This window comes from Dromaius novaehollandiae, chromosome 11 (genome assembly GCF_036370855.1).
Source record: "Dromaius novaehollandiae isolate bDroNov1 chromosome 11, bDroNov1.hap1, whole genome shotgun sequence".
Taxonomy (NCBI): domain Eukaryota; kingdom Metazoa; phylum Chordata; class Aves; order Casuariiformes; family Dromaiidae; genus Dromaius; species Dromaius novaehollandiae.
Window position 1 is genome coordinate 23,863,836 of NC_088108.1, and position 13,976 is coordinate 23,877,811.

Sequence of the window (13,976 nt, forward strand, 5' to 3'; positions counted from 1 at the left end):
AATGTCCTTGTCCCTTGCAGATTTCCTCACCAGTCAATACAGCAGGCCCCCATGATGAGTGGGATGAACCATTTGGGCGCACAAGGAGTCCCCTCAGGAATTCGACCCAGCCAGATACTGCCTGATCAGCAGCAGCAGCAGTACCTGAGGCAGCAGCAGCAACAGCAGCAGCAGATGCTGAGGGTGAGTGGCTGGTGACACGGAGAAGGCTCCTGGAGCCAGAGGAGGCTTGCTGAGCACTGCTTACCTCTGCATCAGCAACACTCTGCTCTGCCTCTCTATGCCAGGAGGGCTGTCAGCTCTGTTGGGGGCTGTCTGTAATAATTTGCTAGGCAGTTATCCCTTCCTTAGAGCTGTCCACTCCTGATGGAGAGACCTGCTGTGCTGCCTTTTGCTGGTCACCCAGCATGAACTGAAGAAAAGTTAAGAACAGCAAAGGTCTGTTTAGTACCCTGTGACCTGCATCCCATTTCTTCCAGCTCCAGCTGAGCCCACAAGATTGTGCAGAAAGCTAGCTGTCTCAGAGTCCAGTGTATCTGTAGCTAGAAACAGAGTGAAAATCCCCCTCTCCACCCCAGGGCAGGTAGAGTTGTTCCTTACAAGATCATTTCTAGGAGCGTGTCTGCATTTTCACAGGACCAAAATAAGCATCAGTCACAATTCCCAGTGGTAAGAGATCTGGTATGAATCAGTACATGTCCTCCACATCTTACGGTGGATGGCGGAAAGCTGATCCAAAATGAGTGGTCAGACCTAACTCTCTAGGTACAGAGCAGTTTGCAGACGTTTATCAACAGAGAAGAGTGTCCCATGGATTTGCATACTGGTCTTATGAATATTAAATACCCATATGATATAGTAATACAGATATGAATACACTTTTTTATAATTATAGGAATGGACTGAATGGAAAGAGAAACACTAGACAGGAATTTTGTGGGTTGCTTGGCAAACTGTGATAACGGATACGAAGCTTAGCAAACCTGTAAAATATGGGTAGATTTTAAGTGGCACAGAGCAGGCACGCCCCGTGTTACAATGCTGGGCGCTCTGCGAGGTACCTGCGCGAGGCAGTGGTTCCTGCAGAGAGCTCCTGTCAGCAGAATTTGCGAATTGCTGCCTTGCACTGGACAAGAGACCGCGTGTAGCGTGGTCAGCAGTTCTTAGTCCTTTTGATGAGTAGCACTTCCTGACTATTCACTGGGTCTTTTTTAGCATTCTCCATCACTCATATTTAGGAAAAGAACATTCCTCAGGCAAGTTGCTTGCACTCGTCCTGGCTCAGTAACTTCGTGTACTTTCTGGTTTTTAGCTGACATTGCTTGGTTGCTCAAAAAAAACGTGTGTGTGAGGGGAGGTGGCAAAGTCTCCCCTGTTACAGGTGATTTGCTGTGGTATTGGGAAGCCCAGATGCAAAACACTGTTGGTGCTCGGGTTGACTGTCATGATGCAGTGGCTTGTGGAAAGGAAGAATGGCCTTTTGGTTAGTCTTGCATGGGTTGATAATGAGTTGACTACCAACCCATAATGATTTAAGGCCGTTTCTTGTACTACAGCCAATGGACACAAGCAGCTTAATCTTCTTAAGACAAATGTGGAGACTTGGATCTCCCCTTTTCTCTTCTCCTCTAACCTGAAGCCCAGCTAATTCAGCCTTTCCTGACTGATGGTCAGTATTAAGAAGGTAGAACATGAGGTCAGAAGGGGTCTCCTGGCTTATTTAGTCGTCTGCTTTCTAGTGTACCCAGGTTATAGCATCCATTTCAGAAACCTAAGTGGCCAGACTGGTTTAAAATAGAAGTTAGGCTGTTCTAGAAACTCACGCCCTCTGATGGGTAGAATCCTTGACCCAAGCCTCCGTGTATTTGTGATCAGTTCTTTTATCCAATTGTTATTATCGTCTGTATCCTGTTGTTTACTGGCTCTTCTTTCTCTCAGATGCTTGCCCAATATATTCCTAGGGAGCACTTGTATCCTCCAAAGGTCAGGTTTTTCTAACCTTCTCTCATAAGAAATTGTCCCTTTTCCTGATCATCTTTGTCTGTTTTCTAAGTCTGTTCAAGGTTTGGACCTTACCCTTTTGAGCTGGTGATCAGAGTTGTAGCTGGTATCACTATGCTTTGTATGATAACAGTAGTTTTCTATTTCTGCTAGAAGTTCTTCTCTTTATCTAGTGAGTTCAAAACAGCATCTACAGGAAGGAGAAATGTTTCCTGAACACGCTGAGTAGTTTTCTTGCCATAAACAGTTCTGGCAACATCTAGGTTGGAGCTCTGCATCCAGTTTGAGCCGCATCCTTACTGAAGCACGGCACCAGCTGGCTCGAGGGGCAGAAAAGAGCAGCAGGATAGGTTGAAAAGCTGGTGAATGTGTCTGAGGAAAGGCTGAAATAGCTGGTCTTCAGGTTAGGGGAGAAGAGACAAGGGGAGATACAAGTCACCGCATTTGTCTTAAAAGAAAAAAAAAAAATCTGTTCATGTTCCTTGGCTGTAGGACAAGAAATGGCCTTAAATCATAGCATATGAGATTCAAGGTAGGGGTTAGGGAAAACTGTAGCAGTAGGAGTAACTCTGATCGGGAATAGATTGCTTAGGGAAGTTATGGGAGCTGTGTTGGTATCTCTGGGAGACTTTTGAGAACAAGTCAGACAAATACCCAGGGACATGGGTACTGGTGATCTTACCTGGAGGCAGGAGGTGGACTAGCCAGCCTCTCGAGGTAGCTCCTAGTCCTGTTTGCTGTTCTTGTATTGTTTGCTCCTAGCCAGGTCCTGGCTGATCAGCAGACCTGTAGCTCTTTTCCTACCTGTTGAGACCTCATTTTATACTCTGTTACTGGCCTTGTATTTCACTCCGTTTCTCAGGCTGGGGCAGGGTCCTTGTGAAATTTAGGTAATTTGGGTACCTGTAAAGGAGGGCACGTCACTGTGGTGGAACAGCCTTCCCCCATCTGCCCTTCGTGTGCTGCGTTGCTGTGTGCCTTGTCCAGATGTGTCCCTGATGGTCTCGCTTCTTTGTTTTTGCAGCAGCAGCAACAGCAGCAGCAACAACAGCAGCAGCAGCAGCAACAACAGCAACAACAACAGCAGCAGCAACAGCAGCCACAGCCGCAGCCACAGCAGCAACCCCAGGTCTCCACAGTGCCTCAGCCACAGGCGCAGGGCCAGCCCCCGGGGCTGGGGATGCAGGCTCTTCCCCCCCAGCAGCCCATTGTGAGTGTTCCCTCTGAGGCAGAGGGACGTGACAGCCCAGCACGAATCCGACGGGGCTCCACCTGCATCCCCCCCTCCTCCCTCTCCTGCGCTTCCCAGGGCTGCGTGAGTGCCGAGACCGCCAGCCGGGCCGTGTGGTTATAACCGCATTTCTCTCTTTGCAGTTCCAGCGCCAGGGCCTTCAGCAGACGCAGCAGCAGCAGCAAACAGCTGCTCTGGTCCGACAGCTTCAACAGCAGCTTTCCAGTAAGCCTGACAGTTCTTGATCCTGTCCTAGTCTCCTCCCCTGCCATCCTCCATTGTGGTACCCTGGTGCGGAGAGGTAGGGAAGCAAAGCCAAGCCAAGGCAGACTGCCTGAGGCCATAAGTGATGCTGGCAGGGAGAGGGCATCAGGACTCGGCGCTCCTGTCCCAGGAGCGCGCAGCAGCAGCACTGGCAGTGCTGCCAGCACATGAGCAGCCTCCCAGACCTGCTGTGCGCAGAGGGCTGCGGGGAGCCTTTGTAGTGGCTGTTAGGCAGCTTTCCCAAAAGCATCCAGTCTGCAGCTTTACCGTGTTCAGAGTTGTTTCCTCTGCTGCTTACAATCTCTGACGGGCTCAGGGAGGCCTAATCCTGGGGTCCTGGTGGGCTACACAGAGATGCTGTGTTCAGGACGTGGTCAGGAGGCAGAGACGGTACTCTGAGAAGCGTCGTGGCACCCCTGCTGTGTTTGCGGTGTTGGGCAGGTGTCCAGGGCTGCTGCCACAGCTGGGGTAATGTGACAGCTGATGTTTGGGCTGGCACTGTACAGCTATTACGATCCGTATTGAACTGCTGGCGGGGGGAGTAGAAGCAGAACCCAGTCTCTGTGCTGTTCCCCTCTGAACCGCCTGCTGTTTTTACTGTCACCTTGGTGGCTTTTCTGCCATAAAAATGGTAGAGATGCTATGAAAGTGCCTACAGCTAGACTGCACAGCTTTTTGCAGTGCATTAAGTGTGAGGCTGTGCCAGCCGTAACAATGTGTGGGGTGGGAGCTAGGAACTCGGTGGTTGGGAACTGACCCTTTCTTTGCTGGGCCGTCATTTCCATGGCAGACAAGGATCTGGAGGCTTGTAATTCAGTGTCAAGTGAAAATACAGCTGGCAGGATTGCTCTATCTGCTTGTTGTTCAGTTCTATCTACTTGTTAGTTCAGTTTCTTTAAGTGTTTCTCAGAGTGGGCTTGTGCCTGGGAAATGCTGGAGACAATTGGGGGTGGAGGTGTTTCTTTGTCATATGTATAGCACTCACACATGATAAATGTCTACAATAAATAATGGCCAAACAATACTGCTTACACTTGTTCCCTGACAGCAAATTCTTAGCGCTTGGGACAAAAAACAGGAATTTTAATGCTGCTTAAGCATTTCCAGCTAGTCTGATTCACAGGCCACAAGCCTGTGCAAGGGTCCTAGCCAGGACATTCAAGTATAGGAAGACCTCATGTAAGAATCTGCATGTAGCAGAGTATTTTTTTTATCTTTTCTGTACAGCAAATGGAGTGGCGTTTTATAGGGAACGGGTGCGTGGGCCCAGTGCAGCCGTGTGTCAGCATGCAGCTTCCGTGCTACCTCGCTGGGTTTGCATCAGTTCCCCCAGGAACCATCTGGAGTTATTCGAAGTGTCTGGGGTGGGGTGGAAAGCGGGACATAAACCAAGAACATCCTGTAGGAGCGGGACAAGAATACCTTAGGCCCAGGATATGCTGAATATATGGTTGTGCTGCAGGGCTGAGGAGGAGAGAGGACTAGCCAGGCTGCAGTGGTTTGCTTTTATTGAATCTGCAGTTCCAGACATGCTGTTTGGGTTTCAGGAGAAAATCCATGTGTGTCTTTGCCACTTGCAAGTTCCTGAGGCTCTCGAATATAACTCTACAATGTTTCCAGCCCTCTTTGTGCCACCTGAAGGTCCTCTGGGCATGTTCTTCATGCAGACTCTATTGCCCAAAGTGATATCCTGCATCCAGCAGAAACCCCTGCTGCTCCCTTGCTTTATGGAGATAGGTTGCTGCTGAGGATTCATCAGTGGAAGCATAGAGATTGCCCCATTGCTAAAATATCAGCTCAGATCTGTCTAAAGCTCAAGAAATCAATAAACTGTAGACCTCTGACTGGGCTGAGCTAGAGTCCTGGTAGAAAGGAGCCATCACGTGGACTGCTCTGTATAGATACAGGAAGGGTGTTGAGCTCGAAGGCAAATAGCACTCAAGCCAGATAAGTCTTGATTTGTACCTAGATACTGACAGGGAGCCAGACTAGTTCTTGGTGCACTGGTGTGACCTCTGGAGCTCTTAAACCTTTGCTAATTCTGGTTTATGGGTGTTCTTCAGGATAAGTGTTTGACATTAGCTGTTTGAGCAGCTCCTGTGGCTGCAGGTGTTGTGCAGACACACAGGGCTGTTTTCCTTTCAAAATACAGAAAAATATCTTGCACCTAAGCCTCATCCTCCAGCTAGCTGCCACCTTTCAGGTCTTCATTATGGTGCGCCAGTTCCACCAAAAGGAATGGAACAGGTCTCCTCTGGAGAGCCTTTGGGTTTAGGATATCTATGTCTTTGGCAAAGTATGTGGGGTCTTGTGCTGCTGCGTAAAACCTCGGGCAAATGAGCATAGCAAGGAGTGCCATAAGTGACGTAGTTGTCTTCTCATACCTGTACCACCCTCCTCAGGACTCTGTGCTGATGATGTGGGGAGAGAAATCTTGCTGGAGAAAACCTATGACTGTCTAAACTCTGTTTTCATCTCAACAGATACACAGACACAGCAGAACAACAACCCATTTGGACGCTACTGATCCATGGCACTTAAGCCTGCTCCAGGAGGGAGACATCACTGTGGACCGGCTACAGCCTCTTCAGCCTGACCTACGAGCTAGGGCTGCTCCCAACCTCTGTTTCTGGGCTGGTGCCCCACGTGCTGCGTGCTGCCGCTGCCCGTCTCACGGGGAGATGCCAGGAAGATGGTTTTATTGTACAGAGAAAGTGTTTTTACTATCCGATTTCTACAAACGTTTATGGAGATCCCTTGTGGCTGATAGTCTCCCTTCCCACTTTTGTTTCAGTTTTTACTCAGTTTTTAGTATTTTTGTTAAAATAATGATTAAGACATTGTAAAATTTTGTACTTTATTTATACCAGATGATCCCTGTACTGCAGACATTCTCGGATGAATACAGAGAGCTTACTTTGCAAAAGGAGTGTGTATTCAGAGCCTGCCTTTCCTCCTCGGCGCTCCTCCCAGCTTCCCACTACAGCCCCGCAGCACCTCTGTGCATGATCTGCATTTCTTTCTCGCTAGAACTGAGATCTGTTTCTGCCTTTTTTTGAAAGAGTGGTGCTCATCAGGCTAAGCTGTCGGCTTTGGGAAAGAAAAGCTTTTCCTCCCCTCTTTCATCAGCTGGCGTTCACATGTTGCCTGGGGTTTGTACCAGCTTGGTGGGGTTCGTACATCAATTAAGAGCTTTATTAGGGGTCTGTGGCACATGCCACAAGGGCACAGGGTTAAAAGCAAAGAGAGCAACATGTTATAGGGTAAATCGGAGCATCAACAAGCCCAGCTTCCCCAATGCAGCAGTAACTGCCATGCCTAAACTGGTACCTCTGCAGTCTAGGAGGAGCTGCAGACAAAACGCACTCAGCACAGCGCTTCTCAGCATGGTTTTGCTGATGAGCCCCAAGGCTCTGTGTTAGCTCCTTCCTGACCGCCACCGCGCTTTTTGTGGATGGGTAATGTCTGGTTTCTAAACTTTTGACCTGGCTGATGGAGCCTGCTGGCACCGCGTCCAGCCTCTGTGTCTGTGCAGCAGGCAGCACCGGGCACCAGCAACGCTGAGCCAGGCGCTCTGTGCTCCTGCTGTCTGTCAAACCTGGAAACTCTTGTGGCTGGCACCTTTCTTTGGTTCCCCCCTCAGCAGCTTTCTCGTAGCCCGTTCCACCTGGGGTGGCTCCAGTAGCTTTCCCGGAGCACTGTCTTCCTTCTGTCCCATCTGGGGTAGTGTGAGGCTTGCAGGGGCTCCTGGGACCTCAATCTAAGGGTGAATAAACCGAAACAGCGTATTACCATTATGGGGTGATAATGGGGGCTCTTCCTCCTCCTGCTTTGGAGCAATCTTGGCCAGAGCCCCAGCCTCTCTGCACCCACCCGCCTTTTCTTAGGGCAGGGTGATAACTGCGCCGATGTGGTGCCCGACCCCAACCGCTGCTCCGTTCCTCTGCGCGTAGCTGCTGCAAGCAGAGCAGCTCTGCTCCCTGCAGCGCTGCCCAACGCCTCCGGCAGTGCAGGCTGCCTCCCTGCCGCCGCAGCCGTGCTGCTTCTCTGCCTGGCACCCCGCATGCTGCTACAGTTTGGCAGCTGCTCCTTCTACCTAGCTGGGCCACCTTGCACGTGTCCTGCTTGGCCCCAGCCTGCGGCTGCGCTCTGCCCGCACCGGGACGCCGCGGCGGTGCGCGGGAGCTGGGAGGTGCCGCTGGCCGGGCCTGCGTGACCGGTCGGGGCTGATGGAGACGGACTCCGTCGCTAATGGGAGCAGACGGTCGTGTGCAGGGCTGCTTCCTCCGCGCGTCGCTGCTTGTCCCCTTCAATCAGGATCAGGCCGGGGCGCGGGCTCCAGCTGGCTGTTAGGAGCAGCGTGCCGGGGTCCCCATCCCCTCCTGCGCTGGGAGGCCATGGCCACGTCCCCGGGAGGGAGATGTCCCCGCGGCGTGGAGGCTACCGGAGCGGCTGCCCGCAGCCCCCTCCTCCGCCAGCCCCGCGAGGCAGCTGAGCCTGCGCCGGGCGGCATCTTGGATGCTGCCTTCTGCATCGCCGCCGCGCCGGAGGCGGGAGGAGGGCGGCCGCCTGCATCAGCCGGCGCCGGAGCGGGGCGGCCGAGGCGATGGCGGCTCGGGGCAGGGCGCAGCAGGTGCAGCGCTGGGCTGTGCCGTTGGCGCAAGGGGCTCCATCCCTGCCTGCAGCAGGCCGGGAATAAAACGGTGCAAGCCGTGAAGTGTGAGCGAGCAGCCACAGCTGTGGAGAGGGACCGGGGCCAGGCGGCGTGGGGAAGCACTGACCGCACTCACCAACCCGCTGCACATGCCGTGGACGTGCAAGAGTGCCGGGAGAAACGCCTGCCCCTCGCCCGCCCCGGGGCCTCGAGCACGGAGCGGTGGCTGCTCCCACCGCGGAGCCCACGCTCGGCACTGCGCACGGCAGGGCTGCGCCTGCTCCCGGGTCTGTGGGGCCGGTGCAGAGTGGCCGGGGGTGCAGGGTGCACTGGGCAGGGTGCTGGGTGGTGCAGGGTGCCCGGGCCGTGCCAGGCGCCTGGGCAGCTCCGGGCACCCCCAGCCCGGGCGGACGTCTGGCGGTGCAGGGTGCCTCGATGACGCAGGGCACCCCGGCAGTGCAGAGCACAGCTGGCGCAGGGCACCCAGACGGCCCAGGGAGCACCCCGGGAGTGTCGGGTATGGCCTGTGAGGGTCCTAGGCGGTGTAGCGCACAGTCCGTGCCGGGTGTGGTCGGAGTGGGGTAACCCCTGGGGCAGTGCAGGGTGCAGCTGGTGCAGGGTACCAGACAGTGCAGGATGCAGTCGGTGCAGGGTACAGCTGGCGCAGGGTACAGCCAGTGCTGGCTATGGTTGGTGCAGGGTACAGCCGGTGCAGTAGGGGACTGTGCAGTAGCCAGTGGGTGCAACACTCTTCTCTATGCAACACCCCGGCCGGTGCCGTCCCGGAGCCGTGTGATGCACCCATGGGGGGTACCCCATGGGGGACCAGCGCGTTGCAGCACTCGTGCAGTGTGGTAGTGGGGCCGCGTGGTACCCCGTGGGTGTGGTACCGGGTTGATGTGGTACCGGGGCCACACGGTACCCTGTGGGTGCGGTACTGGGCTGATGCAGTGCCGGGGCTGGTACCCGGGGTACCCTGTGGTACCCCGTGGATGCGGTACCAGGCTGATGCAGTGCCGGGGCCATGTGGTACCCGTGGTACCCCGTGGATGCGGTGCCGGGGCTGCGTGTGAGCAGGCCGGGTGGTACCAGGGCCACGCAATACCCAGCTGAAGCGGTACCGGGGCGGGGTGGTACCGGGGCGGTGTGGTACCGGGGCGGGGTGCTGCTAGGGCTGTGCGGTACCGCAGTTCTGTGGAACCAGGGCAGTGCGGTACCGGTCAGCGTGATACCACAGCCCTGTTGTTACCCTGGTGGTGCGGTCCCGGGGCGGTGCGGTCCCGGTCAGTGTGGTACCGGGGTGCGGTCCCGGTCAGTGCGGTCCCGGTCAGTGCGGTCCCGGGGCTCTGTGCTCCTGGGGCGGCGCGGTACCGGGGCGGTGCGGCACCAGGGCGGTGCCGTCCCGGTCAGTGCGGTCCCGGGGCGGTTCGGCCCCGGGCGGTGCGGTCCCGGTGCTGCTCCCCGCCCCCGGCAGCAGCGGCGGCGGCGGCAGCGAAGGGGTGTCGGCGCGGCCCCTCCCCGCCCGCCCCCGCCGTGCACGCGCCGCGCGCTCCCGGTGCGGGGTCGGGCCGGACCGAGCGGAGCGGAGCGCGGGGCGCGGAGCCGCCGCCGCCGCCACCACCCTCCTCCCCGCCGCCGCCGCCGCCGCCGGCCCCGGCATGGCCCAGCCGCCCCGCCGCCGCCCCGGGTGAGTGCGGCCCCGGCCCGGCAGCCGCTCCCGCGGCGCGGCCCCGGCCCCGGCGGGCGAGGGGCTCCGGGAGGGCGCGGGCGGCGGCGGGCGGCGGGGCGCGGCGGGGCCGGGCCGGCGCGGCGCGGGCGGGGGGGCGCGGCGGGGGCACCCGGGCGGCGGCGGCGGGCAGCGGCGGCCCGGCGGGGGTTAACGGGGCCGGATGAGCGGGCGCTGTGAGCCGCGGGTTGCCATGGCGACGCGCTGAAAGGGGGATTGTGCGCCCGGCTCAGCTGCGCGGGCCCCGCCCGGCTCGGTTCGGCCCGGTTCGGCCCGGGGCCGCTCGGTCCGGCTCGGCCCAAGTCACTGCCCCGCGGTCTGCGGCTGCCCCCGGCCCGGTTCGGTTCGGTTCAGTTCGGTTCCGTTCTGTCCGACCCGGTTCGGTTCGGTCTGGCCCGGCCCGGTTCGGTGCGGCTGGCGGGGCGCCCCGGGGCGTGGGATGCCCCGGGGAGGCGGCGGAGGCCTCCGCGGCGGGCGGGCGGTGCGGGGCTCCCGGGAGAGGGGCCCCTCTCCGGAGCAGGCGGATGGGGCTGAGCCGCCGCGGCCCCAGGAGGATCTGCCCGCCAAGGCAAGGTGATGGGGTGCCGGCAGGGAAGGGCCACCAAGAGCGAGTGCCCGCAGACGCTCCCAGCGCGGAGACCCGCGGAGGCAGGGTCTTCCCCGGAGGGACGGGGAGCCGGAAAAGCTGCGTCGGCTCCTTGAGAGGCTTCCTGAGAAGCAGCTCGGTTGGGTGGTGGACGGATGAGGCGTGCTGGCCCGCGGCAGTCGCTGGCGGTCCCCGGGTGCTGCGTGGGGCGGTGGGGCTGCCTGCAAGGCGACGTCCTCCTCTTGGGTCCAGCAAGGTGGCAACCGTTCCCCTTGCAGCCTTGGGCGAGCCCTGCCCAGCTGCAGGACCCGCGCCTGGTGTTGGGTGCCAGGTGGGCTCAGGAGAGCGGCGGAGGCACGTGGCCCTTCTGAGGACAGGGTGGGGACAGTTTGCAGCGTGGGATGTCCACGGTGCACTGCACAGCCCAGCGCAAGGCCACCGACACACGTGTCCCGAGGTCAAGGGCAGACAGCAGGACCCCGTGACCTGGTGTATTTGGCATCCTGCGGAAATAACGTCGGTCATGGGGCTTCCTGAGCAGAAGGGCTTTCCTTGCCCCCTGTCACACCTGGGGCCGGGCCGGTGACAGCGTCCGCATGTGGGGTTGCGAGCTGGGCGGTGGAGCACATGGCTCCGGGAGCTGTCAGTGGCTCTGCCAGCACGCGTGCCGCGACCGGAGGAGGTGAGCGCTCACGCCTGGCGTGCTCAGCCGTGGCTCCCGTTGCTGAGGGCTGTGCTGAGGTCGGTCACCATTTGGAGGTGGAGGAGCTGTCAGCAGCGAAAGCAGAGCACGCAAGGCAGTGGCTGAGCCCTGCAAGGCCGGGATCTTCCCGAAAAGGTGGAGAAGGAGTGAGAAATAGCGAGGCCGCTGACTGTCCAGTCTCCTCCTGGCTCACGCTCTCCCAGACTGTGGCATCGCTTGGCGTCTCCGCTCGCAGCACTCCCCACGACTGCACAGCTCCCTCAGGGAGGTGGCTCCGCTGTGGAGTCCCTGCGATGGCAGCGCTTTCCCTCCACTTGTTCCTCCCCCCTTTGAGGCAGCCTCGGCAGATGATGCCTGAGGGCCGGGGCAGAGGGGCCTGAGGTGCCCCAGCTGCCGCGCAGGGGCCCGTCGCTGCACGAGTGGAGATCGGTCCCGCTTTCCCAGGAGCTCTCAGCGCTGGCCGTGCGCGCTGTGCTTTTCCTCCCTCTGGTAGCCGGGATGTAGGAGGCTCTGCGAGGACGGGCGCTTCTGCCAGCTGGGTAAGGAGCAGAGAGGTCCCCGGCAGGGAGCTGCAGGGCTGCCAAAGCAAAGGTTACTCCTGGCCCTGGGGACCGTGTGCCATCTTCTCCCCCGGTTCCGGACCGGAGCAGCACTGCCAGCCCTCTCGGGGCAGGGGCTGGGCGCTCTGAGGTCTCGCAGCCCTCGTGGCCCTGCTCCTGCTCCGAGTGCTGCAGGCAGCAACCGCCAGAGCCGGCGTCTGCGAAATGGTTAAATGCTGACATTTAGAGGTCACACTTTTAGCATTGTGCATGTGTTTGCTTAATTTGCATTTGCAGTTAGCCCAGATCTACGGTTTGCCACTTGCATGTGCAGTTACCATGGTTACATGTACAGTCGGGATGTTGAGTTCGGTTGGACACCTGCAAACATGCAGCGCTGAACCTCTAGAGCGCCGGGGCATGAGCGTGAGCGAACGCCCGTTGGGATGCAGGACAGCCTTCAAACCCGGGCGCTTGGGCCGTGCGTGACAGCGCGCCTGGAAAATGGGGCCGCAGCGCCCGTCTCAGCAGGGCACGGGCGCGACTTGCCCTGCACGGCCTCCAGATGCACACGCGAGTTGTGCAACGTGCATCTAGGGCAGCGGTGTTGGAGAGGCAGGTTGAACCCGTACCAAGGGCGCTGCGCTGGGCCTTGGGTCGGGGTTCGTTCCTCTCCCAAGACCTGGTGTAAACCCTCCGCTCTCGAAGGGCCAGCGCGAGGGTACCCCGGAGCGGGGCAGCGAGGGAGAGCGATGCCTGCGGCGCCTGAGGCTGAGCTGCTGCGCAGGCTGGCAGTGCCTTGCCCGGCGGGTCGGAGCCTGCCAAAGCGCCAGAAGGCAGTGTGAGAATTGGCAGGGTGCTTTGCTGAGGCTCCAGCTGTGGAGACTGCATCGCTTCTGGCTGCCTCCAGGGTCTCCTCCATGTGCTCGGAGCCAGGACGGACAGGGATCCGTTCCAGGTTCCTTCTGACACCAGGATGGTGCTGAGTCGGCTCACGAAAGAGGGTCTGAGAGAGAGCAAGGAGACAGTGACTGCTGAAATCCTCTGACGGGTCCCTGTCCTGGGACCGTCACCCTGTCTGGAGCAGGTTGGCCTTATCATTGCCATCGTGTTAAGGGAGGAGCAGTACTAGGACACGTTTGAAAGGCACCTTGAGGTCGTCAAGTCCATCAGCTCCATCTAAACCATTCCTAACCGACATCTGCTCAGCCGGTTCCTAAACCTCCTCAGTGTCAGCGGTTCTGCAGCCTCCCAAGCACTCTGCTGCAGTCTGTCCTTGTCCTCTCTGCCAGGAGCTGCTTCTACGCAGCAGGTGGGCGAGAAGGGAAACCCTCGAAGCTGTCCAAGAGCAACAGTGGCCTCGGGCACGTGTGTGGTGTCTCTCTGCTGTGTCCTGTGGCAGCTGTGGTGGTGAGGAATCCAGTAACAGGAGGAGGGTGGAAGTGTGAAAAGGGTGGGAATCAGTGCGGACAGGGAACATGGAGCGTGGCTCGCTGCTGTCTGGGCGCAAGCTCTCAAGGAGCCACAGATGAACCTGTGAAATTTCAAAGCAGAGCACGAGAGGATCTGCCACCCTGTGCGCTGAAACAAGTGCAAAGATGGGGATCCGAGAGCGTGGGGCAGGGACAGCTTGGCTCTGTCCCTAGGACTTTGAGTGCCTCTGGGATGGGGCAGTTATCTGCTCTGTTGGATTCTGGACAGAGATTCCTTTGCTGATGTTCTGTGGTTATCTGCTGCTGCTAGCAGAGCATTTTGGAAGGCGCTTCTTGTTCAGGGTCTGGCATTTGTGCCTTCATTCAGAGCCAAAGCGAGGGGTGTGCCCAGCTCTGGCGTGACACGGAGGGGCTCTGGCGAAAGCTGGCTGGCAAGGACGTGCCAGCAGAAGTAGGCAGGCTGCGTCCTGGTACGAGGATGCAGGAGAGCCGTGTTTGAGGGCTGTGGCAGGACTGTTTGGTGCTGCACAGCGGACCAGTGCTCTGGTGGTGAGGAGCCCTCGACCTGGGGGCAGGGAGCGGGCTGTGACCAGCGTTGCTCTCTGCGTGCTGCTGTCCTCAGCAGGATTCTGCAACGTGTGTGAGGGGAATGGATAAAAGGTCCTGCGATTGCCAGAGCTGGCAATTTGAACCCAAGTCATTTAGACCCTAGAGAAAGTCTGGCTGAGGGAGGACTGACGTCAAGCAAGAGCTGTGGAAAGAGGCAGGGGCTTCTGGCTGCAGCTGCCGGTTCCTGTCTGGTGTGTGTGTGGCTCTTGAGAAGTTTTCCCTGGTTAAAA

At 58.4% G+C, this 13,976-nt stretch overlaps 2 protein-coding genes across 4 annotated transcripts in view; both read left to right on the top strand.

Annotated features, from left to right (window-relative positions):
• Positions 1–6,425, top strand: part of MED12 (mediator complex subunit 12) — a 38,267-nt gene extending 31,842 nt beyond the window's left edge. The window contains exons 41-44 of one of the 3 annotated variants that reach the window (XM_064518399.1): positions 21–183; positions 3,026–3,130; positions 3,376–3,457; positions 5,980–6,425. In XM_064518399.1, coding sequence (XP_064374469.1) covers positions 21–183; positions 3,026–3,130; positions 3,376–3,457; positions 5,980–6,023 — 394 coding nt within the window. In that variant the 3' untranslated portion in view covers positions 6,024–6,425. Of the gene's footprint in view, positions 1–20; positions 184–3,025; positions 3,212–3,375; positions 3,458–5,979 lie in introns of all 3 variants that reach the window. The other 2 variants (XM_064518397.1, XM_064518396.1) reach the window with 2 other exon arrangements.
• A 3,360-nt stretch (positions 6,426–9,785) lies between these two features.
• Positions 9,786–13,976, top strand: part of NLGN3 (neuroligin 3) — a 42,995-nt gene continuing 38,804 nt past the window's right edge. Inside the window, exon 1 of the mRNA XM_064518401.1 lies at positions 9,786–9,837. The gene's annotated coding sequence lies outside the window, so the exon portion shown is untranslated. The remainder of the gene's footprint in view (positions 9,838–13,976) is intronic.